General features: G+C 51.6%; 1 protein-coding gene across 1 annotated transcript in view; it reads left to right on the top strand.

The window, feature by feature from the left end:
- C16H14orf132 (chromosome 16 C14orf132 homolog) overlaps positions 1 to 18,576 on the top strand; it is a 52,051-nt gene extending 33,475 nt beyond the window's left edge. The window contains exon 2 of the mRNA XM_070477878.1: positions 10,487 to 18,576. Within this exon, the coding sequence (XP_070333979.1) occupies positions 10,487 to 10,711 (225 nt within the window). The 3' untranslated portion in view covers positions 10,712 to 18,576. The remainder of the gene's footprint in view (positions 1 to 10,486) is intronic.
- Positions 18,577 to 25,748: the final 7,172 nt, after the last annotated feature.

Below are 25,748 nucleotides of genomic sequence, written 5' to 3'. Positions count from 1 at the left end.
CCACGTACGGTGGCTGTGGAGTTGGCTGTGGGGCGATGCTCACCCCTCGCCCCCCTCTCAGCACCCGCCTCCCTTTCCTCTCCTTGCCTATCAAACATACATGATGATGGTACCCAACCCAAAGGGTTCATTGTTCATCATCGAAATGCAACCATGCCCATGAGACGCCCAGGGCGTACCTGGCATAGAGCAGGCTCTCCATAAATGGTAGCTACGATTTTCATTTCCTCCACTTTGTCTTTAATTAAAAACGCTTCAGTGTATAAACACTAGCCAAGAGGAGTGGCAAATATTGCCATTAACTTCGGCCTCCACGGAAGAAACACATAGGGAGCTGGGTGGCTGGCTGTGTACTCTCAAGTTTGATGAAAGAGCAAGACTGCTTTTTTTGCCTTGTGCTCTTTGAACAAAAGAGCCAAGTGTGGAGGCCAGTTCTCTGCCGGGATGGCATCGCCAGGTGTCACGTGACTTCATGAGATGGCCCTTGGGCTTGGTGGTCTGGAGGCCTGGATGCCGGTCCCAGGTGTGCGATGCTCATTAATGGTTTTAGACAAGATGCCCAACGCCTGGGGCTCGGGGCGGTCACTGCAGACCTGGTGCTGGTCCTGACCCTGAGCTTCTGTGGCAGGAAGTGGAGCCCTCTGGCTGGTACCTTCCTGGGAAGGAGAAAAGGATTTCCACTTTCCAGGGAGCCCAAAGCAGGTCTGCTTGGAGCTCTTAGTTTCTGCCTGCATCAGAACAAGCACGTGTCTGGGGTCACGTGGGGCATCTGCTGGTTGGCACGGCTGGTGGAAAAGGTGGGCAGAACACAGCCGTGGTTATTAGTCCAGTTAAATTTGAATGTCAGATAATTTTTTATGACAAATATAATTTTTTTTGCTCAAAGAATGTCTAATACAATATTTGAGATATACCAAAATCATTTAGGGCTTCCTAGGTGGTGCTAGTGGTAAAGAATCCACCTGCCAATGTAGAAGACAGAAGAGATATGGGTTTGATCCGTAGGTCCGGAAGATCCCCTGGAGGAGGGCATGACAGCCCACTCCAGTATTCTTGCCTGCAGAGTCCGATGGACAGAGGAGCCTGGTGGGCTACAGTCCCTGGGGTCACAGAGTCAGACACGACTGAAGTGACTTCACGCACACACACACACATACACAAAATTACTTTACTCAGTTCAGTCCAGTTGCTCAGTCGTGTCCGATTCTTTGTGACCCCATGGACTGCAGCACACCAGGTCTCCTAAGTCCATGACCAACTCCTGGAGTATTTTACCACTGTTATACGAAAAAATTATTTTGTTGTTTATCTGAAATTCAGATTTAACTGGGTGCCCTGTATTTTATCTGAGGAATATTTATTTTTATTAGTTTATTTTTATTAGTTGGAGGCTAATTACTTCACAACATTGCAGTGGGTTTTGTCATACATTGACATGAATCAGCCATGGAGTTACATGTATTCCCCATCTGAGGAATATTTTTAAAATGTTATTGGCATCCAGTTGATTTACAATGCTGTGTTCATTTTAAGTGGACAGCAAAGTGAATCAGTCATATATATATATATATATATCCTCTCTTTTTTTAGATTCTTCTCCCATGTAGGCTATTACAGAATGTCCTGTGCCATGCAGGAGGTCCTTATTAGTTCCGAGGACTTTATCTAAGTGATTATCTGACAACCTCACCACTCAGGCTCTCACTTTACGGCCATTTATAACTGACTCTGGGCTTCTTGGTATCTGCCAGACTCCTGAGTGCTGGGCTTGAACCTTGGCGATGGCTCATCTGAGCTGCTTCCTGGTGAATGAGGCTTGGAAACGGGGGCAGGGCTGCAGCAGCCAGACCCCAAGTCTCCTGGCCCCAAAGGGACGTAGGACAATAGAGATGTTTTTGTGTGTTAGTCGCTCAGTCGTGTCCGACTCTTTGCGACCCCATAGACTGTAGCCCGCCAGGCTCCCCTGTCCATGGGATTCTCCCGGCAAGCATACTGGAGTGGGTTGCCATTTCCTTCTCCAGGGATCTTCCTGGCCCAGGGATCGAACCCTGGTCTCCTGCATTGCAGGCAGATTCTTTACCCTCTGAGCTACCAGGAATGTTGTTAGTACAAATTTAACTTTTACATCCGCAGTGTTGGGGTCACCGTGTGGCACGCATGGCCGAGCATGGTATGGACCGGCTCCAGGAGGGCGTGGTTGCCGTGGGCACTGGGGCCCCGTCCTGCAGAGTCTAGTTGAGTCTACATGTGCCTGGGCTGGGACCCTGCAGTGCCAGGGCCCTGAGGAGGGCCTTCTGGGGGCAGGGTCCCGTGGAGCCCAGGGTACGGCCAGCAAGCTCCCTTCATGAGCCACCGCCAACAAATGTCCCCTACTCTGCAAGGTGCTCGTTATTCAGGAAAGAGTCTGGCTGGGCTCTGGTGACCGCTCTTTGAAGGTTTTCTTTTGAAAGCATCTTCTGTTCCTTCCCCTGGAGGGGCCCAGCTGAGGGGAGATTTGTGTCACTTCTGACTCCTGAGCAGAAACAGAAGGGACCTGGAGGCCTTGCCTCCACAGAGCAGAGCTGCTGTCGGGGATGGGGTGGGCGCTGCGTGGACCCTGGGGGATGGGGCCCCAGAGGCCACGACAGCCACGCCCTCCTGGAGCCCTTGAATGCTGTGATGGGCCTCACAGGCCACACAGTGACCCCAACACGGAAGGACGGGCACCCCAAGGCGGAGGCACCATCCTGGCTCCCCAGGATGTCTGGTCCTAACCATCTCATGGGTGGTGTTCTCCAGTGTTCAAAGCATTGAACTGATGTGAGGAAGTTTAAAACACCAGAAGGCGACAGACATCCATATGCCCACCAACCAGAGCAGACCCCTTTTAATATTTAATCATGCTTCCTCATCTTTCTTTTCTTAGAGTAACATATTACAAACAGTCTCGTTCCCCCCATCTCCTCCTTTCTCAGATAAATTACAGCTGCTGCTGTTGTAAATCTGGCTGATACATTTACCACCCTTGTCTGTGCATTTACATGTATGTGGATCCATGCATATTATATAGGGTTATTTTTAAGGCATGTTTTTAATTTCAGGGATGATAACTAAGTTTATCGTGAGACTCACTTTTTCCTCCCCAAAAGTGTTTTTCACATAGTATAAGGCCCTCTTGGCATCTCCCTTCTTCTATGAGGCTGTCTACATTTTTTTCCCCTGTTTTAATTTTTTTTAATTAATTTATTTTTGGCTGTGCTGGGTCTTCGTTGCTGTGCGCGGGCTACTCCCTAGCTGTGGCTTCTTATTGTGGTGGCTTCTCTCGTTGAGGAGTACAGGCACCAGCGCAAACGGGCTTCAGTAGTTGTGACTCTCCGGCTCTCGAGCACAGGCTTCAGTAGTTGGGGTGCATGGGCTTAGTTGCTCTGAGGCATGTGGAACTTCTCTGACCAGGGATCGAACCCGCATTCCCTGCATTGTAGGCAGATTCTTAACCACGGGGCCACCAGAGAAGCCCATCCCCAGTTTTAAATGAAAAATCTGAACCTCAGATTAAGAAATGGGTCTTAAGCCCCAAAAAAGTGAAATGTTGGCTCCAGGCCCAAATCTCAGCATGCCTGTGGGATTCTTGGCCGAGGGCCCTAGAATTCATTCATTCACCAAGTGTTCTAGTTTAGAGTGTTTGCTCTGTTCTAGGCTCCAAGATACTGTGGGAAAGAGGGAAGTTCCCCGCCTTCCTGGCAGTTATGGTCAGGGAATCTGTGCAGGTAACACTGACCTTGAACACTCTGTTCTGGTACCCCCGCTTCAATAAGCCAACAAGACTTTTTCTGATCTTGACAAGATCGTCTCTGATGAGGAAATGCTCCCACCCCCATCCTCACCGCACACAGTGTCCTTCTGACTGTTAGCATCTAACTGAACAAGGGGCTTCCCAGGTAGCTCAGATGGTAAAGAACCCGCCTGCCAAGCAGGGGACTCGGGTTTGATCGCTGGGTTGGGAAGATCCCTGAAGAAGGAAATGGCAAGCCACTTCAGTATTCTTGCCTGGGAACTTCCATGGACAGAGGAGTTTGGTGGGCTCCAGTCCATGGGGTCGCAAGAGGGCTGAACACGACTTAGCAATGGAACGACTGAGCAAGAGACTTCTCTTGTTCTTTCTGCTCAGGCCTTGCTCTCTTCTGCATGAGGGACCTCCTGGTGTTTGAAGTTAGGAATCATCACTCCCAGATCTGAGCCATGACCTCATCCAGGCCACTCATCCCCTCCCCAGGGGTCCAGTGATGACACCTGCCCGCGGGTGTCAGAAGGCCCAGTTACTCATCTCCATAAGGGCATGACATCAGTTCCGAAAAGCAGCTTAAAATCAGACCTGGCTGCCTGGAGGGGCTTTCAGAAAGACCTGCCAGGGGCTTCTGGGGTCACCTGACTTTGAAATGACTTCAGCCACCGTTCCCTCATTCTTACCATGAGTCACTTTCTGGTCAGATCTTCCCAACTCCCAGATGGTGGAATTGAGGCCAGCCTTTTTTGGTTTACTTTTCATGGGATTTTGCTGTCTATAGTTATTTTCATGTCTCACCTGGCACTTTGAAGTAGACTGTGTTTCACAAAGGGGAAGAATCATCAAAACCAACAAAGCTGGGGAGATGGATTGAGCGACCCTGCGGGCCGGACTCAGAGCATCTCTTGGTCTCGACAAAACCTGTGGGGGCGTGGAGGGTGGTCTGTACAGTCACAAAGGAGCATCTGATTAATCGATTGCACAAAAACTCACATCCGGAAAGGCCAGGTTCTCAACCCCCTCACTATAGCGGAAGCAGCTGAATAAGAGATACACATCATGCTCTTGGTTTTGAATTACTACACAAACAGGAGGAGAAAAGAATATTCGGAATGACTGAGTGACTGGTGCCACCTTTTATTTATCTCAGATGACCTGATTCCCTCCTTGGGAGAATCCAGCGGTTCCACCGTATTATCTCCGTCACTTACGGGGAAGGAAATGGGGGCGAGTTGGGTAAATGATTCGCTCAGCTGCACTCTGTAACGAAGCAGGGTTCACCCCCCAGACTTTCTGACACCAGAGCTCACCCCCTCCCCCACACTCTGAGGCGGCAGAATCAGACACGGGCTGTGACCCTGAGGTTTAGGGCAGAGAGGGGCTCACCATGGAGAACGAGCTGTCCCATCGCCCAGGAGCTCTGGGATCAGGGATCGGCAATCGGCCGTCTGCTAATTTCAAGTTCAATAATTCCACACGGTCGTCCTTGTGGCCTTTTTTGTGTTACGAATGGGGGTGAGGGGGCCTGAGATAAGTGGGCCGTGGCCTTGCCTTCACGAGTTCCCCATGTGGTGGGAGATCCACCTCCAGTTCGCCAGGCCTGTGGTGGGCACCTTCTGTGGCCAGAGACCTTGTGGGCGTGAGGAAGGGTAAGGGTCTTGAGATGGGAAGTGGCCTGAGGGAGCCCAGTATAATGAGTGCAGTCAGGCTTCTGACCCCCAGAACTGTAAGATAATAAATGTGTCTCATTTTAATTTTTTATCTGTGCCACACTGGGGTGGGGGTTGGGGGCAGGGATTGAACCCACGCCTCCTGCGGGGGGAGCGTGGTGTCTCAACCACTAGACCACCAGGAAAGTCAAATGTGTGTCTTCTTAAGCCTCCTAGTTTGTGGCAATAGGAAACGAAAACGACATTAACCACCCGCAGAGCTGGATGGGGCACAGCGGAGGCCTCTGGGGGAGGAAGTTAGCAGCCCCTTTGCAAGCAGGCAGCAGGGCTGTGTCAGCCTGGGGGGCGGCTCTCTCCTTCCCCCACCAAAGGCTCTGCCCGGTGCCCCACCTTTTCCCCCAGTGATTTGGATGAAAATACCCACTGTACCTCCATATGCCCTGAAGAGGGGAGGCGGGGGAACAGGCTAACATCCAGAGATCTCAACAGAAGTGGAGTCAGGGGGCGGGGAGTGGTCTAAAAACCCAGGGCCCTGGGGGGTTGGGGGAGGGAGAGGCTGAGATGGTCGCTGGGCAGAGGACAACGGGTGTGTGATTAATTCCGGGGAGGGGCGTGCAGCAGCGGTGTCAGGGAAGGGGGTGAACCAACCTCGAAGTCCAGGCTTGCTCGGAAGGGAGAAATTCAGCTTCTGGCCTGGCCTGAGCCCCACCTCTAAGAGGCCACCAGCTAACAGTGTCTGCGGCCTCACTTGAGTGATTCTTCGCTGTGGGCGGGTCAGATGAAGACCCTAGAGAAGGGGGGTGCGTGTCAGGGCTGCTGGAGGCGAGGATACTCCCCCAGGTAGGGGTGGGATCAGTGGGGAGATGCTGGAGGGGTAGAATCGGCCAGCAACATTGTGGGTCCAGGGTGAGGGTGGTTGTCACTCATCTGTCAATCAGCAGGATTTATCAGGCACCACTGTGCCTACGACACGAGCAAGGCTCTGGGAATTCCTCGATGAGAAGTAACTTGTCTGCTCTCCCCTCCAAGCTTCCAGACCATTGGGGGATGCAGGTAAGAACTGCATCTTGGGACAGGAACCCCAAGGCGTGGTTGTGGTCTTGAGAGTACACAGGATGGAAAACTATAGTGGACGGGACCTTTTGACTGAGATCCAAAGGGCTAGTAGGTTTCATGGGAAAGCCTGGGCCCCTCCCTGCAGGACAGTCCATCACTGCCTCTGCTGACCCCCTAGGATGGATGTGCGTGATTCATCCGTAACCCGTCTCATCTATATCACCAGTTGAGGGGCAAAACAAGGTCACAGCTCTTTTATTTAAACTTCTGATTGTATTTTTAATAGAAGATATGTTGATTATTATTCTCATTTGTGTTTGTCATATCTATTAAAATATACTAAGTATGTTAATTTAATACACTGTTAGACACATGTAAGGGGGTTATTGTTTAATCGCTATGTCGTGTCTGGCTCTTTGCAACCCTATGGACTGTAGTCCACCAGGCTCCTCTGTCCATGGAATTTCCCAGACAAGAATACTGGAGTGAGTTTTCATTCCCTTCTTCAGGGGATCTTCCCGACCCAGGGATTGAACCCACATCTCCTGCATTGGCAGGAGGGTTCTACAACACCAAGTCACCAGGGAAGCCCAGAAAGAAATATACGTATAAGTAAAGAGATCATGTCAGTTAATCCCACTGTTCAGTTAACCAGTCACATCTAGTATCTTTCCAGATTTTTTTGATGCACATGTACATCAATGTATAGGGCTTCCCTGGCGTCTCATACAATAGAGAATCTGCCTGCAATGCGGGAGACCTGGGTTCGATCCCTGGCTTGGGAAGATCCCCTGGAGAAGGGAATGGCAACCCACTCCAGTATTCTTGCCTAGAGAATCCCCATGGACAGAGGAACCTGGTGGGCTACAGTCTATGATGTTGCAAAAAGTTGGACATGACTGAGCAACTAATGCACACACACACACACACACACACACGTATAAATATTTTTACAAAAATATCATACTGTTAATACCATTTATAATGTTATTGTGGTATCTGTATTTTACTTGACCTGCTTATAGGTCTGTATCATTAAGACTGTGTAATCTGCTGGATAGATACACCAGACTTTATTTAATTCCCTCCACTGAACATTTTGTGTAATATTTAGACAAGATCTTTGTGTATCTCTGGTATAATTGTTTCCCTAGGATTACGTTCTAGAAATAGAACTGCGAGGTCAAAGAAAGGAGGACCCGTATATAAATTCTCACAAAGTGAACCCACCCCTGTGACCTGCACCCCCGTCAAGGATCAGCAGGAGGCCCGTCCTCGTCGCCCCCTGGTGGCCTCTGTTTGTCACTACAGCTCCCCCGTTGACGGGGTCTGGTCCCACCTAAAAAGGACCGAGCTGTGCTGTGGATGGAATGCTGAGCTCCTCTGAGCGCGAACCGGTCAGAGACTGCTGTTTGCCTTCCACGCAGATGCTGAAAAGCACCCGTTGCCCCAGGCATGGGGCATCCTTTAAAAAGAGGCACTGAGATTCAGAGCAGGCCGCACACAGAACCGCCTGCAAGTGGCCTCTCTGTGTGAATTCGCTAATGGTTCAGGTTCCCTGCAGACGTTCTTTCTTTTTTATTCCATCCCTCCCTCCTGCCCCTCTTTTTTGCTCCTTCTCCTTTCCTGTTCTCATCCCCAGCTGGAGCGTGGACCCCCAGAAGCAGGGCCCTCCCAGTCTGGCTCACCGCTGCAGAGTCTAGAACTGTGGCCCCTAATTAACAGTCCCTAGTACAAGTCAGACGAGCGGCTGAGTGAGGCAGTCTCCGCTCTGCTCCTGTTTCCCCCGGGCGGTACACAGATCCCCGCTGGAGCGTGGTCCCAGGGTGCAGTGACTGTGCCGGGACCCAGTACTGAGTCTGATCCAGGAATCGGGAAGGCTGTGGACATAACAGGAAGCACCCTGGCCCCACAGTCAGACACACTGCTCTCAGACTTGACCCTGGCACAGATGAGTGTAGATGAGTGCAGTGGTCTTGACCTTTACTTACCCATCTGTGAAATGGGGATACCATGGTACCCTGCAGCTGGAGAACTGAATGATTAAATGAGAGTGTTTTAAGATCTCCAGCACATTCCCTGACCACAGCTGGGTCTCTGTACGGGCAGTAGTAGCAGTAGGTCAGTAAACGTTATCCAAGGAAGGCTTAACTGTCTAGTGCTCATTCATTCACGTGCCATTAAAAAAAGTTTTTTATGGGCCTAAAAGTTGCCAAGGGATTTCCCTGGTGGCTCAATGGTATAGAACACACCTGCCAATGCAGGAGACTCGGGTTTGATCCCTGGGTTGGGAAGATCCCCTGGAGAAGGAAATGGCATCCCACTCCAGTGTTCTTGCCTGAGAAATCCCATGGGCAGAGGAGCCAGGTGGGCTACTGTCTAAATAATAACAATAGCTGCCAAAGCCAACTCTGGCACTTAAGGCACATCAGCCTGTAAATGTGTCTGGAAGGGTCTGGATGGCCTGGACGTTGATCTGGACTGTATCCAGGGCCAAGCCCTCCCTTTGAGCAACCCACCTCCCCAACAACTCCCCCTGCCCCCTTCACCGAGTCTCAGGAGCAAAAGCCTTACAAATGGAAGGAGAAGCTCTGGTCCCTGGAGTGCACACGTGCGGCCTCTTCCTGGGCAGTAAAGCGGGGCCGGGGGATTAGTCACTCTTCTGAGAATTTTGTCCCTGAGCACTAGAAGCTCTGAAACAGCCATACCCCCCATTGACTGGGAAATTCTGTATCTGGGTCTGCTCCAAAAAATAAATATGCACGTGCAAGCATGTATGGATGCACAAGTGTATGCACAGGGATGTTTGTTGTTGTTCAGTCGCCAAGTCATGTCCAACTCTTCGTGACCCCATGGACTGCAGCACGCCAGGCCTCCCTGTCCATCACCACTTCCCGGAGTTTGCCCAAGTTCATGTCCATTGAATCAGTGATGCCATCCAACCATCTCACCCTCTGTCACCCTCTTCTCCTCCTGCCTGCAGTCCTTCCCAGGATCTGGATCTTTTCCAATGATCAGCTGTTCACATCAGATGGCCAAAGTTTTGGAGCTTCAGCTTCAGCGTCAGTCCTTCCAGTATTCAGGGTTGATTTCCTTTAAGATTGACTGGTTGGATCTCCTTGCTGTCCAAGGTACTCTCAAGAGTCTTCTCCAACACCACAGCTTAAAAGCATCAATTCTTTGGCGCTCTGCCTTCCTTACTGTCCAATTCTCACATCGTTACATGACTACTGGAAAGATCATAGCCTTGACTATCCCGACCTTTGTCGGCAAAGCGATATCTTTGATTTTTAACACACTGTCTAGGCTTGTCATATTTATAATAGGAAAACATCCAAGCTCCTAAATCTCCAGTTCTGGGGAAATGATTAAATTATGGCTTGTATTTAGGATAGAATATTATATAACTGTAAAATGGCATTTTGATAGGCTTTCTAATACAGGAGTATAAAGTGACATGTTTAAAGGTTTTCTCTCTCTCATACACACACACACACACACACACACACACACACAAGATTGAAAAGGAAGATTTCACAATATTAACAGTGAGTATCCCAAAGTGGTGAGATTGCGATTCTCTTTTTTTCTCTGCGTTTGTATTTTCTTAATGTTCTGTGCTGAGCCCATGTTACTTAGTTAGGAGAAGAATAAAGACAGGTGAGGATGTGTGCTGTCAGGGCGGGCCTGGGGTTTAGAAAGGGAAGGTCTATACATCCCAGTGAATTGCCAACTACCCAGGGGATTGTCTGCCGAACAGCTGGGGGCCTTAATATTTTCACCTGCAAGGTTGCCATGAACTTCTGCCTCAAAAGGTTGCTGTGAGCGCTCGTTTTTCTAGATGAAAGTACGCGCTGTCATTTATTTAAAAGGCCGGACGGGAAGCCCGGTTTCCTGCTGTATCTTCACGCGGGGCTGCCCCAGCAGGCAGCCTCCCGTCCGCGGGCGGCCCTCCAGCCCCAGCCCTGGTTAATTCTCTCTCTCTCCTTCTTCCCAGCTCCCCATGATGGGAGGCGCCTTCATGGACTCGCCCAATGAGGACTTCAGCACCGAGTATTCCCTCTTTAACTCCTCCCCCAACGTGCACGCGGCCTCCAACGGCCAAGGTCAGCCGGAGGAGCCGCCCAGGTCCTCCAACGACGCGGTCCTGCTCTGGATCGCCATCATAGCGACACTGGGGAACATCGTGGTGGTGGGAGTGGTGTATGCCTTCACCTTCTGAGCCTCGGGAGCTCGGGGCTGGCCCACCTGCGCTGGACTCACTGATGGCGCTGTCCCCGCTGGCCTGTGACCGCACCCATGTTCTAGAGCCAGGAGTTCTGACCGGGAGCACAGCCTCTCAAGCGGAGCGACCATGCATCCGGAATTTCCCCCAAGCAGCCCCGATTTCAAACCCCTCCCTGCTGTGGTTCTGCAGATCCAGAAAGTGTGGAAGCTTGGGCATCCGGCCCCTGGAGGCATGACAAGGCAAAATCTTCGAGCAACAGTTTGGAAAATTCTTGAAACTGCATTTCACAAACGTGAGATCGGAGGGAACAGCCAAGTTTGGTTTAAAATAACAGATGTGATTGGATGATCCCTTGCTGGCACTAAATCATCACTTATATGTCTTGTTTTTAGGCAAACATATTAATATCACACCTGGGGTGTGGGGTGCTGGGGCAAGGGCGGCCTTCAGGACCCGAGTGTTTCCACCCCAATCTGGTTTCCCACTCAGCCCCTTGGAATATTGGTGGTGGCCCCTGGAACGGTCATAGAACATTCCTCCTTTGACCTGAAAATGGTGTCTTTGATGCCAGACATCTGGTCCCTTATGGAACCCAAGGATGGGGGAGTTCCTGGTGACGTGGGTCTCAGGGGTGGTAGTGGTGGTGATTTTTATCTGCCAGATGGACTTTCTCGTCTTTGTAAAGAGAAGAGAAGGTGCCTTTAAAAATAAGACCTGCCAGGCGGAGAACTCTTCTGGCTACCTGCTCAAGAGGCTCTTTCTTCTCTGAGAAGTCAAGGAACTCTCGAGATGAGGTCTGTGCATCTCGTGAATTGGTGGGTGGGAGAGAGAGGGGCGTGACTTGCCTGTGGTCCCAAAGTATGGGACGGCAGGGGTCAGAGCAGGAGGGACATTTCCTGACTGTGATTCAAGGCTGTCTCTGCCCCACCTCAGCCCTTTCTTGAGCACATTCCTGCCTTCTCAGCTGCCCTGGGTGGGGAGGGAGTATCCAGATGGTTCTGAAGCTGTGTGCAGGGTGGGCAGGGCGTTAAGATACCCACGCTTTAGACTCCGCTAGGCTACTGTGCATTTCTACAGGTGTAATTGTGTTCTGCCTGAGTCAGTTTCCTGATATGCTTAAAAATCAGTGGCTGGGGAATCCTGGCTAGCCTGGGAGCCCTTTCATTAAGACCACAGGCCTGCTGGCCTTTGAGTGCACCCACATGCTGGGGGATATTCACACAGCAAAGGACTTGCTTTTCTTCCATCCTTAGGAAAGTTCATGGCAAAGCACCCGCCTCCCCAAGACAGCCCTCCCTGTCCCCCCAAGAGTAGGGGGAGCTAGGACACAGGCTGGTTTGCCCACAAGTCCAGAGTGGCTTTTTCCTTGCTTCCTCCCTGCAGTTGGACAAAAGGAAATAGATGGCATAAACTCCCTCTCAGTGGCTGAGACACTTCAAAGACTGGTAAAGAAGCCCTCATGTGTATTTGGGGACAATTGTAAAAATTGAATTTGTCGCTGTGGTCTCAGGAGAAAAGCACTCTTGATGACAGGCGAAGGGACATCTTAAATGTCTGGAGGTGGCCACTTGTGTCTGGGAGGTTGGCCCCGAGCTGCTGCGTTAATGGGGTTAGCAGCCTGACCTCCAGACGGCTTTGATCTTCACCTGACCTTCAGCTCAAGTGGTGGTCATGAGCGCTGGGCGTTAGTGTGGCCTTTGGGGATCGGGAGAAGGAATGTGGCACCGCCTCCCTGGACTCTTTCTGGAACCGCTGAGCGGAGCAGGCCTGGCTGTCTGCAGGCAGGACCAGCTTGGAGGCGGGGCTGAGTGGTGGCCGTTTCAAGCGCAGCATCTCAGTTGCTTCTCCAGTAGCCCCCTCTCTGTCAAGGCCTGGGCCCTGCCCCGTGAGCAGACACGTGTGCTCATGAGCAAACCCAAGAGTGAGGCCCAGAGCCAGGGTGGTGAGGCAAGCTGTCTTCATGGGGCTCACTCCCGTCAAAACACCCCCACTCTTTGCCTTCTGACCTCACATCCCCTGGAAGCCTGCAGGCCTGTCCAAGGCAGGTAGCAGGTCCCTGTTCTCAAATGGCCTATGGGGGTGGCCCTGGGAGAGAAGGTTCTATGTTTGGTAACATGGGGTTGAGAGGGGAAGAGAGGAAATGTTGACTTTTAGCTCTAAGGAGACCTCCAACCTCCCAGGGCAGCCCTGGGGGCGCCCAGGTTCACTAGGTGTTTCTGGGCACAGGAGTCTCCCCTATGAAGGTTTTCTTTCCCCTGACGTGAATGTTAGTTAAATTCAACTTTCAAGTCTCTCTCTTTTCTTAATGTCAGGGCCAGAGATGATCAGGAGTTTCAGGGACCTTCTTGTCCAAACTTTGCATCCATATGGATTGCGGTGTCTTGTCCAGGGTCAGCCCATCTCTATCTGCTGTGGTTTTGTTTATTTTTTTCCAGCTTCACTCAGATAACATCGTTGATTGACATGCCTGTTAATTTTTCCAGCCAGAGTGTGCTGTCTTCTCCCTCTGGCCACAGAAGGGAATCTGTCTTGGATGTTAAGTAAAGGCCATATTGCTTGAGTCTGTCCAAGCCTTGTGCCCTGTTAACAGGCACAGATTTAATCTTCAACATTGCCCTTGGTGGCGCTAGTGGTAAAGAACCCACTTGCTAATGCAGGAGACCTAAGAGATGGCGGGTTCAATTCCTCGGTCAGGAAGATCCCCTGCAAGAGGGCATGGCAACTCACTCCAGTATTCTTGCCTGAAGAATCCCATGGACAGAGGAGCCTGGCGGGCTACAGTGCCCGGGGTTGCAAAGAGTCAGACGCGACTGAAGTGACTGAGCATGCAGGCATTACTCTAGAGCATCGTTGCTCTGATGCGCAGATAAGGGACCAGAAGCTCAGAGGAGTAGAATAACTTGCCTGAAGCCACAGCAGCAAAGTGATGACCAGGATGAACCTGAACTATCTGGTCCGAAAGCCAGGCTCTTTCTGGAACGCCATGCTGCCTTTAGTGCCTGTGTGGCGTCTCTGGGCACCTTTAAACCAGGCCCTGAGTCTCTGGAGGTCATTTCCTGAGGTCCCACAGCATGGCGTGGCCCGGCTGGCTCTGACCTCTGCAAGTGGAAGTGTCTGACCATCCCTGCTCAGCCTCCTTGGGGAAGGGGTCCCTGTTGCCTGCCCACTTCTTTAAGTTGAACTCGAGTGTCTTTCCTTGGCCAGAGAAGCGCCCAGAGACCAGCGTTCTCAGGACACAAGCAGAAGGGCCCTGATTCAGCCCCACAGGAGGGCCCCCACAAGGAGGGGCTCACACAGCCAAAATCGATAAGGACAGTCCTGGGACAGTCGGCGCTGCAGGCTGGACCCCAACCCAGGGCTCAGGCCTTCCGCTGAGTGCCAAGACTCTCCTGAGCAAGGGGGACAGATGCTCCTCCCTTGGACCGCAGCCTGGGGCTCCCGTTCTGGCTTCTCCTGGGCGAGGTTGGCCCCTGAGCCCACCCTGGCTTGACAGGCCCATGCTGAGGAAGGAGGGACTTGCCTCTTTAGTGGCTAGTCCTCGGAGAAGGCATCCCACCTTTTCTGGAATGTTCTCTGTATATGCCCCTCCCCGTGCCCCTCCATTTCCCCTCCGCAAACTGTGAGCATCCCACATCCCACACCTGTGTGTGTTTCCATTTCACTGCGCACAGCAACACTTGCTTTAGGAGGGCAGGAGTTGCGGGCCCTGGAGCTTTGGAGGAACGGCCAGGCCAGAGGACCCTGGAGCCGGGCGTGTCCCCAGGGGATTCGTAGGCCCTGGGGCAGACGATCGCTCTGCGGGCTCCCGCTCTGTCATCACTGCCCTTTCCATGGGCCCAAGGTCAAGAGGCAAATGAGGCTCCCTTGGCCCCATCCGCCCGTCTACCCCCCAGAGAAAGAAGCTCGTATCTCCTTTAGGGAGTCCCGCGGGATCCAAGGGGAGAACTGGCTAGTAAGTACCGCTGGGCTCGAGAGGCAACAGGCCACTCTCCAGCTTGTACTAAATGGAAGGCCTGGCCGCCTGCCTAGCATCCCTTGGAAGCTGTCCTTGGAGACTGGAGAGACTTGGCTGTTTGCACTGCTGCCCGACTCCTTCCAGACAAACGGTCCTCTCCTCTTGCAGGAAACTCACCTTCTCTCCTTATTAGTCGTGATGCCACTAACCGTGGTTGTTCTTCCTGCTGTCAGCCTACGCACCTCCCTTGTGCTGTGAGCCATATCTCATTTACTTCTCAAATCACCCCTCGGCAGGAGTGAGGATGCAGAGGGGTGCAGAGAAGTGCACGGGGATTATTGTCACTTTTTTTGTAGAGGAAGCTGAGGCCGGGCTGTGTGGCTGAGGAGCTGTGATTCAGACTGTAGGCGCGCTGGTTACCTCGCGTCTCCCCGCGTCCACACCCTCTGTGATGAGCCCTCTGGCTCAGAGCAACCTCGGACGAACCTCTGAGGCTGGGCTCTGCTGGTCCTAGAGCGTGGATTTCGATGGAAGTCCTAGAAAGGGGCAGACAGCCATGCGCAGGTATTTGTCAGTCTCAGAACCTCGCAGCAGCAAGAGGCCTTAGAGAGTGTTTAATCTGGACTTTCGGGAGGTCAGCTGAGGCCAGGCTGGAAGTTAATGGAGAGCTGACAGGCCCCTGGATGGATGCCAGGCTGGGGGTGTTGTGCATCCGCCCGGGATCAGTGAGGGATCCCAGATTGCCTGCTCCCAGCCTTCGGGTGGGCATCCATCGTGTTCTCACCCAGCTGTCATCTGGCCCCCTTTGCCCCTTTGACTCTCCTCTGGGGCTTCCATCATGGCTCAGATGGTAGGGAGTCTGCCTGCAATGCGGGAGACCTGGGTTTGATCCCTGGGTCAGAAAGATCCCCTGGAGAAAGAAATGGCATCCCACTCCAGTGTTCTTGCCTGAGAAATCCCATGGGCAGAGGAGCCTGGTGGGCTACAGTCTAAACAATAGCAATAGCTGCCAAAGCCAACTCTGGCACTTAAGGCACATCAGCCTGTAAACGTGTCTGGAAGGGTCTGGACGGCCTGGACGTTGATCTGGACTGTATCCAAGGCCAAGCCCTCCCTTTGAGCAACCCACCTCCCCAACACCTCCCCCTGCCCCCTTTCACCGAGTCTCAGGAGCAAAAGCCTTAAAAATGGAAGGAGAAGCTCTGGTCTCTGGAGTGCAAATGTGCGGCCTCTTCCTGGGCAGTAAAGCGGGGCCGGGGGATTAGTCACTCTTCTGAGAATTTTGTCCCTGAGCACTAGAAGCTCTGAAACAGCCATGCCCCCCCATTGACTGGGAAATTCTGTATCTGGGTCTGCCCCAAAAAATAAATATGGAGGATCCCATGGACAGGCGAGCTTGGTGTGCCATAGTCCATGGGGTTGAAAAGAGACATGACAGCAGCTAACACAGACACACACAGACACACACACACACACACACACACACACACACACACACACACACAGAGCAAGTCCTGGATGCACTGCGCTGCGCTGACAGGGACACCCTCAGAGCTGCGCCCCTGACCCAAGGGAGCAGCGGGAGCCTGGATGTCCCATGTGCGCCCGTCCTGCTCCGCCTGCCCCACGGGGCCCTGCTCCTGGTCAGCAGTGAGAGGGTGGAGGACAGCCAGGGGATGGAGCCCGGGGAGCGCACGGGGGTGGAGTCGAAAATCTCCAAGTGGGAAAAGAAGCCCCTCCAAGAAACCCAGGAAATCAGAATTCAGCGGTGGCCGGGTGTCCACAGCAAGTCACTTCTGGAGGTCAGACCTTGGGCGTTTTCTTGCCCTTGTTTGGATGGGAGGAGGGACGTGGGCAGGGGCAAAGCAGTGCAGACCATAGTGGGTACGGGGAGGAACGTTCCTCCCAGAGTGAGAAGACAGCAGCTACTGGGACTGCAATGGAATGAATGGTCAAGCGTACCTGAAACTGACTATGTAAATTTTGGAATATAAGTCCACATGGCTCGCTCTGAGTCATGGTAAAAGTCGTACATTTTTTGTCAAGATAGAGAATGAAGGCAGAGAAGGCCCTTGGAGAGGTTGGTCGGGCTGCCCAGTTCCCAGGATGTGCGGCCCCTGCTTTTGTGCCTACCCTGGACAACTCGCGCCTGCCCAGACCTCTCCAGCCAGCTGTCTGATGAAGCCTTTCATCTACTCCTGGGCCCTTTTGCAAGCTGACTTCCTGCCTTCCCAGGAGGAGGTTTGAGACCCTGCTGCCTTGGGAAGCAGTCCTGACAAATGTATGAGGCACATCCAAAGGGGATTCGTGACTACTGGGGGGATGCAGAGCCTCCCCACCACCGAGCCCCCTCCACGTGGTGAGCGGCCACCAGCGGCCTCAGTGTCAGTTTCATCAGCTCTCTCTCCCCCAGTGTCATTATGAACCAGAGAATCACCACATGTATAGTTTAAAGAGCGGCCCAGGATGGGATGGTTAGATCGCATCACTGACTCAGTGGACAGGCATTTGAGTAAACTCCAGGAGATAGGGAAGGACAGGGGAGCCTGGCATGCTACTGTCTGTGGGGTTGCAAAGAGTCAAGACACGACTGAGTGACGGAACAACACCATCAACATAGTTTAAAGTATTGTCCCGGCGATCCAGATGGTCCTGACCCAGGCTCTGTAAGCTGGCAGGAAGGGACTTCCAAAATTTCACACTTTCCTCCAGGAAATCGAGTCCCCCAGAGGCTTGGTAGCATTGCCAGGTCACCTTGGTGAGCAGGAGAGTGGGGTCTGGAGCCCAGGGCTTCTATCTATGAAGCTTCTCAACCACTAGGCTGTGGTTCTCATCTGGGGGCCATTTCATCTCCCAAAGGACCATTGGCAATGTCTGGAGACAGTTTTGATTTTCATGACACGGGGGGTGTGCTCTGATAGCACCTAGTGGGTGGCAGCCAGGGATGCTGCTGACCAGCCCCCCAAGTGCCAATCATGCTGAGGTTGGGAAACCCAGCACTGGACCATGCCGTCTCTAGATCCCAGACTATGGGAATCTTCCAAAGTGCTTCTTTCCCCTATTGTGAGTCATTGAGTAAATCAGAGGTCTTCTGAGCTACAGAAGTGATCAGGGTTGCTGCCTCAAGTTAAAGAAAATTCCAGTTGGAGGGCAGCGAATTGGAATCTAGCAAGTTGTTTGAAAATCCACGTCCTCTCCTGTTCCATTGTCTCGGGCTTCCATGGGGAGTCACCCTCGATGGAGAACTCTAGAAGCGGATATGACAGTAGGTCTGAACTTGTCCGTGTTCCGCCTGAGCCAGTAACTGAGTCTCAGGACCCTGAGGCACCCGACCCCTCATCAGTGTATCTGAGATGCTTCTTGGGGAAAATCTTAGAAGAGGTAGAGATGGGGGCGCTGGCTAACAGCCTTTGGACAAATCCACATCCTCTCTTGTTTCTGACCTTTTCTCACCCTATTTCCCCCAGTTGAAAACATACCAACACTCTTTCTACTGTTTAAAGTTTCTGCTATTTAAAGTTTTAAACCTTATTCTTGGAACTAGCCACCGTCCAGATGCCGATTCTTCATGCTGAGAAAATCAGAAATATTTCTCTGTCTTACTAATGTTTTCCTATTCAACTTGTACTTGTAAGTAGTTTGCTTAATAAAAAGGTATTTTAACTATTCTCTCAGTCCTTTGCTACTGAAGCCCCTAGGCTTCACAATGGGATCACTAACTTTTACTACAGTGAAAAGGCTATTTCTTAATGTAAGGTTTCAATGTGCTCTTTTGATTCAAAACCTATAACCTTAATGGATGTAAAGAATGTGGCCATGTGGAATCGTGTCCCTTTGACCGTTGGCACTGTTGCTGTTGTCATTTTCTATTATGATAATTAAAACAAGAAAAGGAAACAGTTGATTCCTCTGTGTCTGAACCCAACCTGTGCTTTGTCTGAAGGATGCTGTCGGCTCATCTTTGAGAGGCTCTCCACCAGCGTCGTCTCCCTCCTGGTTCTCCTTCTCATAGGGACGGAGTAAAGAGGCAAAGTAGATGATTACACAGTCAGTCCCATTAAGGGATCACAGGTAAAGGAAAGAGTATGGGAGACCCCCGTCAACTAATGATCACTCGAGAAAGCAGATTTGCTTAACCACAACACCATGCAACAGAAGCAGGAGGCATGCCCCCCAGAACAGTAAAACGATGGTGGCCTGAGACCCACATTTTTTTAAAATTTATTTTTATTAGTTGGAGGCTAATTACTTTGCAATATTGAAGTGGGTTTTGTCATACATTGACATGAATCAGCCATGGAGTTACATGTATTCCCCATCCCGATCCCCCACCCCACCTCCCTCTCCACCCGATTCCTCTGGGTCTTCCCAGTGCACCAGGCCCGAGCACTCGTGAGACCCACATTTTGCCCAGGCGGTCAGTAAGTTAATGATTCCTACAACAGGCTTCTCTGCAGAAATTAAAAACAAAAGTGTAAGTAAAAGGTGACATTACACTGGAACCATTTGACTGAGGATTTTAGCACAGTCCACTGCCTTTTTGCTCATTTCCACTGTGCCACGACAGACTCAGTTTGACCTTGTAGAGACAAAAAACTTCCCCTGCCTGACATGGAGGAGGAATTGATGATGGAAATGTGACCTCTGGAAGGGTGACATCTACTCAAGAAGGAGGGAGAGGTGGTCTTCTCCTCCTCCCCACTTTTCCTTTGATTGTAAAACCATAGCCCATGAAGTTCTCAGGGCCACACTCTCTTGCCCATCCCCTTACAAGCCTCATGGGTGTGTGTGCTCAACCGTGTCCAGCTCTTTGTGACCCCATGGACTGTAGCCTGCCAGGCTCCTCTGTCTGTGGGATTTTCCAGGCAAGAATACTGGAGCAGGTTGCCATTTCCTTCTCCAGCGGATCTTCCTGACCCAGGGATCAAATCCACGTCTCTTGCATCTCCTGCACTGGCAGGCAGATTCTTTACCACTGCGCCTCCTGGAAAGCACAAGCGTCCTTTTCTAATGAATCACTTCTTACGTATCTTTTTGCCTCTCGACGAATTTGTTCTGCAGTGAGACATAAAGAACTGGAGCTACTCAGAGCCCCCCATCCCAGAAGCATTTCTGCCCCCCCCCCACTTCCCCAGGAGAACAGAGCCCCTCTTCCCCTGTCCTACATCTCCCCCTCATCACATCACCTGCAGCAAATCACAGAAGCTACATTCACTTACCCATCAGTTTCCCCACTCTGCCTCATCTGTAAGCAAAATTGATCTTACTCAATTTTTTATCTCCTGTGCCTAGCACAGTACCAGGCTTATGGTAAACATGAAACAGACATGCAGGTAATAAATGAATGGCATCTGAAGGACCAGCCCAGGAAATTTCAGCACTACCTGGCACAGTGAGTGTGCAGTTATATAACAGCTTTATTCATTCATTCACTGGTAACAGCAAACATGTGGGACTGACTAGGTGTTCTGTGCAGTTCTGAGCTCTTCCCATGTATATTAGCTCATCTGATCTCCACAGCAGTTGTATAAAGTAAGTACTGTTGTTACCTTGTCGACTGGAAAGAAATGTACAACCTAAAAGTTGAGAACTATGTGTTATTTAGCAGACAAAAGTGAGGACTCAAGCCTGGAAGAAAGCCTCTAAGATACCCCGAGGGACTGCTCTGAAGAGGGGAGGGGGGAGCCAGGATATACAGGAATTTTTGCCGTGAAAACCAGGTAGTTGAACATCAAAAGATTAATGCTAATTAAAGAAAACCAGACATTTCAAGTTAATAAATTTAGCACTTTTCTATGGACTGGAAGATGCAAGAGTGATTGAGTCATTCATTTGATGTGAACTCCAGCTGCCTAGGGTCAGTATTCTGCTTTTTTCCATCCTGAGTCCCCTGGGGTGCACAGCTGGGAACAGTTACAGTGGCTTCTTGGTTTCCCAGGTAGCGCTAGTGGTAAAGAATCTGCCTGCCAACGTAGGAGATGCAAGAGCCGCAGGTTCAATCCCTGGGTCAGGAAGATCTCCTGGAGTAGGAAATGGCGACCCACTCCAGTATTCTTGCCTGGAAAATTCCACAGACAGAGTCCATTCCATGGACAGCTGGGCTACAGTCCATGGGGTCGCCAGGAGTCAGACATAAGTGACTGAGCATGCATCGAGGCCATCCAGACATCCTAAGAGGGTCTACCCATGGGGCCATCACAGGAGGGGGCAGACCAGTCAAAATATTCATGGCTCAAGCATCGGGCTCTTCTGATCAGGAAGCCTTGGGCTGCAGAGGGTCCTCCTCCCTCAACCATCGCCTTGGACTGGTTCCAGCTCTTCTAGTCTGTCTGGCAGGAAGCGCCCTCCCAGGCAGGGTCATTCAGATAACAACACCTGTCGCCCTCAGGTCCAGTTACCTCATTTGCAGAACCCATTGAAGACTGAAAATGCAGAGCTCTTGTTCAAAGTTGTGAAGAATTTCAAGATGGTGACCGCGGGGCATTAAACCAAGAGTGGGGCCCTTCTGAGCTTGACGATACGGGTTACCTGCCCACTAGGCCGGGCCTGGCCACCGCTGCTCTGAACCCCACCCGCAGCCAGGGGAAGACAGGGGCAGACTAACTCACTTCACACCACACCGTGCGATCCTCTCCCCTAGGCTGCTCTTCAGGGAAACCCATGTTGACTGCTTGTGGGAGATGCAGAGAGGGCCAGAAAATATTCCCATGCCTGCATGCAAGCTCCTCTCCCAGTATGACTTCAGAGCTGCCCTATTCAGGGGGGCCCTGTCTCCCCAATATCTGACTCTCTGGACTGGCCTTGTGACCTGTGTCCACCAAGAGTGTTTGATAGGATGGTCACTGGGCCAGTCCTGGGCATGGGTCTCAGGAAGCTTTACAGCTTTCTCTCTTGATGACCTTGGAACCCTGCAGAGGTGAGGTTAGCCTGCCTGAGGAGGTGAGCCCAGGGCTCAGGTGCCCCTCTGTCCCAGCTGACAGCCTGTCAACTGGCCCGCAGGTGAGTAAGCCAAGGGAACAAAGGGGATCCAGAATGCAAGTCTGCATGGGCTCCTAAGGGGGCAAATAAAGCCAAATAAATCACAGAAGGCTGCCTGGAGGAGGCAAAATTCAACCTTGCATAAAATCTGGAGAAGCAGATCCTTCACAGGGGTCCATGGATCCTGGGGTGGGGGTGAGAGTTCAGGCTGGAGCCTGGAGGTCAAGGCTGTGATGGGGATCAACCCAGCTTGAAGGGGCCAGAATGTCAGGGTGAGGGTCATGGTAGGCTGCGGGCTGCCATCAGCTGTACCCAAGCAGGTCTGATCCTCAGAGAGAGGAGCACAGGGTCTGGAACAAGGCGGGAGCAGGGATGCTGGGAAAGAAAGTGAAGTCACTCAGTTGTGTCCGACTCTTTGCAACCCCATGGACTGTAGCCTGCCAGGCTCCTCTGTGCATGGGATTTTCCAGGCAAGAATACTGGAATGGGCTGCCATTTCATTTTCCAGGGGATCTTCTGGACCCAGGGATCGAACTCAGGTCTCCCAAAGTGCAGGCAAACTCTTTACCTCTGAGCCACCAGGGGATTCCCAAGATGCTGGGAAGTGACTCTTGATTGACTTTTCAAACTTGTACCTCCCACCATCTCCCCAGCACCTCCTCCTCCCCAGCTTGGGCCAGTAGCCTGGGGTCTTCCTTCCCCCTCCCACCACCCCCGTGCAGCCTGTGAAGACGGCAGCGGTTTTCACACAGCCCAACACACTGTGTTCTCAAGATGGATGAGTGTCACTTGGAAATAAGGAAGAAGGCAGGCAGCAAGATTTTTCAAGTGAAGGAGACACCCACAGTCCAAGCTGCTATATTTCCATTTCAAGAGGCTGCAGCCAGGCCGTGTATGCATGCTCAGTTGCTCAGTCATGTCTGACTCTTTGCGACCCCATGGACTGCAGCCCGCCAGGCTCCTCTGTCCATGGGATCCTCCAGGCAAGAATACTGGAGTGGGTAGCCATTCCCTTCTCCAAGGGATCTTCCCATCCCAGGGATTGAACCCACGTCTCCTACATCTCCTGTGCTGGCAGGCAGATTCTTTACCACTGAGCCACCTGGGAAGCCTGCAGCCAGGCCAGCCTTTACCAAAAAATGCCCCCACTGCCCACTGCCACCCCACTCCTGCCAGCCTGTATACTAAACTTTTGGTTTAACAAATTTGGTTGGTAAATGCATGCATTCACATTCTATTTGCCTGCTACCAATCAGCTCGATAGTTTAATGGTCTGGTAATGGGTTTCCTGGGGCAGAATGTCCAGATGCAGCAATGAGCCTGTAGAGAAATAATCTTCTGACCAACCACAGTTCCTCCTTTTCCTCCAGGAGCCGCGCTGTGCAGGGGGCTGTCATGCTCCCGTCTCCACGGACGACAAAGGCTCCTGGGGGCTCCCCCTGTGTCTCCCACACGGCCCAGTGGGGACAGTGCCGTGCCTCCACATACGTGGGCGAACAAATGAACAGAAGAGCTGGAGTGAAAAGCACGGTGGCACCTGGGTGCCTGGCAGGAGGGCCACACTGCCCATCACCCGTGGAGCTGCCGGAACACTGGGGGTGGAGGATGGGGAGGAAAGCAGAAGGGCCGTCTAGTGATCCCGGGAGCCCGGCCTGTTTACAGAGCTCGGGAGCCCACCCTCTGCGGGCATCTTGCCTTTGGCCCAGCCAGGCCCCTGTTGGCCCGGGTTCCAGCTGGGCACTGGCCTGACCCGGGCTGCAGAAATAGCCCCATGATTAATATTTATACAAGCCAGGCTGCTGGGGCCTTTTCTGCAAACTGAACAAATAACATTAACTGCCATGGCAATCAGCACTCCAGAGGTGCTGCCCTGGAGGCTGACAAAGCACTTTCTAGTCCAGCCTTGGCTCTGGACCGGCCCTTTCCAAGCAACGCCTGCCTGGCTCCTGTCTGCGCTGGAATGAGGCGGGGACCCTACTCTGTCTTGGGCGGATGGGGGGGGTACACAGGATCAGCTGAAGACAAAGGTGTGAAATGTGGACTGTGGGAAGCCCGGGGGTTAGGGGGTGACTAGAGGAGGGTCTCCTTACCCAGGCTGGCAGCCCAGACGAGAGGCCGAGATCCAGTTTTAGAAAAGAAAGCTGAAGTTCATATGCTTGTTCACTCGATCATTAATGACTGAGCACCTACTATGCCGAGTCACTCAGTCGTGTCCAACTCTTTGCAACCCTGTGGACTGGCCCTCCAGGCTCCTCAGTCCTTGGGATTCTCCAGGCAAAAATCCGGGAGCAGGTTGCCATTTCCTTCTCCAGCACCTACTATGGGCCAGACTCTATTCTAGACAGAAAGGGTGCAGAGGTAATCAAACCAAAGTCTCTTTAGCACTCTCTCATGGGGATGGGAGAGAAGAAAAAAATGAAGTTGTGTCCGACTCTGCGACTCCATGGACTTCATGGAATTCTCCAGGCCAGAATACTGGAGTAGGTAGCCTTTCCCTGCTCCAGGGGATCTTCCCAACTCAGGGTTCGAACCCAGGTCTCCAAATAAGGAAATAGTTAAATAATGGATCTGTGACCTCATAAGAAATATATCGGTGACTACAGTTAACAATCCTGAAATGGAGCAGGACCCTATGGTCCTTGCCCCCTCACCTTGTCCTTGGCCTGCCTTTGGTCTGTGGAAAACTTTTAGTCAAAGAACAAGTTTAATCAGAAGTGAGAAATGCGGAAACAAAGGAAAACCGTCAGAGGAGACTAAATAAGAATAATGTCGTCATTAAGCATAGTCAAGGACCTTTAGTTGTTTCTCAAGAGCTGTAGATAATATTCTGAGCCATATCCTGTGAGCTGTCATACAGATATTGGAACACCAGTATTCTGGAGAAGTTAATTACGTGATGACCAGACTGTACCCACGACATGAGCTGCCACAATTCCAAGAACTGGCCTCAAAGAAATGGGAACAAACGGACCCTGGAACTGAAGATTAACTGTACTTAAAACAACCAAGACGATGCTGGTCAGACCACCGATGACCTTTGAAGTTGACTGTCAGGGTTGATTGTGCTGTTTCTGCTCTAGCCGCCCCGTGCTCTATCTTTCTGTAAAAGCTCTCACCCCAGCTTGTTGGCCAGGGGTGGGGGTGGAATCGGCCTCTAGACAGATGTCTAACAACCCCCCTCAACCAGTTGCTGGCATCTGAAATAGAGCAAACAACAAGCTTTCCTTTCCACCAGCCTGGCCTGTATGGCTTTTGAGCTCATGCGGCCAGACCACAAACACCCTTTCGGTAACAACACCGCATCATATACTTAAAATTTGCTAAGAGAGTATATCTTATGTCAAGTGTTCTAGCAATAAGAACAACAGCAATAATAATAAAGGAATGGAGGAAACACTGGGAGGTGCAGAACAGCTTATGAAAAACCTGAACGAACATTTTGGCCAACCCAATATTTTTTCTAATAAAAGAAAATATACATTTGGTTTCTGTCCCTGGTCTCTGACATGGGACTCCAAAGACCCTTGTCACATCCTGAGTGATAAGAGGAACTCATTCAGAGATCCTAAATCCCTGGGAACTTCCTGGGTGATGGAAGCGTCCTTTGTTCTAATGGGGTGTTTCTAGGTGGGCTGATTCTAGGTGGGGTGATTCTAGGTGGGCTCCTGGATGGGGGCTGATCACCAGAAAGCCCAAGCCATAATCAGAAGCTTGGAGCTTTCAGACCCACCCCCATCCTCTAGGGTGAAGGTGTTGAGTTCATCATTGATCCTGCCTACTCAGTGAAGCCTCTGAAAACACCCCCAGACTGTGGGGGTGGGAAAACTTTCTGGATGATTAACACATCCATGTTCCTGAAAGGGTGTACCCCAAACTCCACAGGGACAGAGCTCCTTACTCAGGACTCTTCCAGGCCCTGCTCTGTGCTCCTGTCCATCCACCTGTTCACCTGGACCCTTTTTAATGTTCTTTATGTGTGGGTGTGCGCTCAGTCACTCTGTCGTGTCCAACTCTTTGCAACCCCACGGACTGTAGCCCACCAGGCTTCTCTGTCCATGGGATTTCCCAGGCAAGAATACTGGAGCAGGTTGCCATTTC

Source organism: Odocoileus virginianus, chromosome 16 (assembly GCF_023699985.2).
Source record: "Odocoileus virginianus isolate 20LAN1187 ecotype Illinois chromosome 16, Ovbor_1.2, whole genome shotgun sequence".
NCBI classification, from domain to species: Eukaryota; Metazoa; Chordata; class Mammalia; order Artiodactyla; family Cervidae; genus Odocoileus; species Odocoileus virginianus.
The sequence above is the reverse complement of the archived record's forward strand: the minus strand, read 5'-3'. Positions and strand labels throughout refer to the sequence as shown.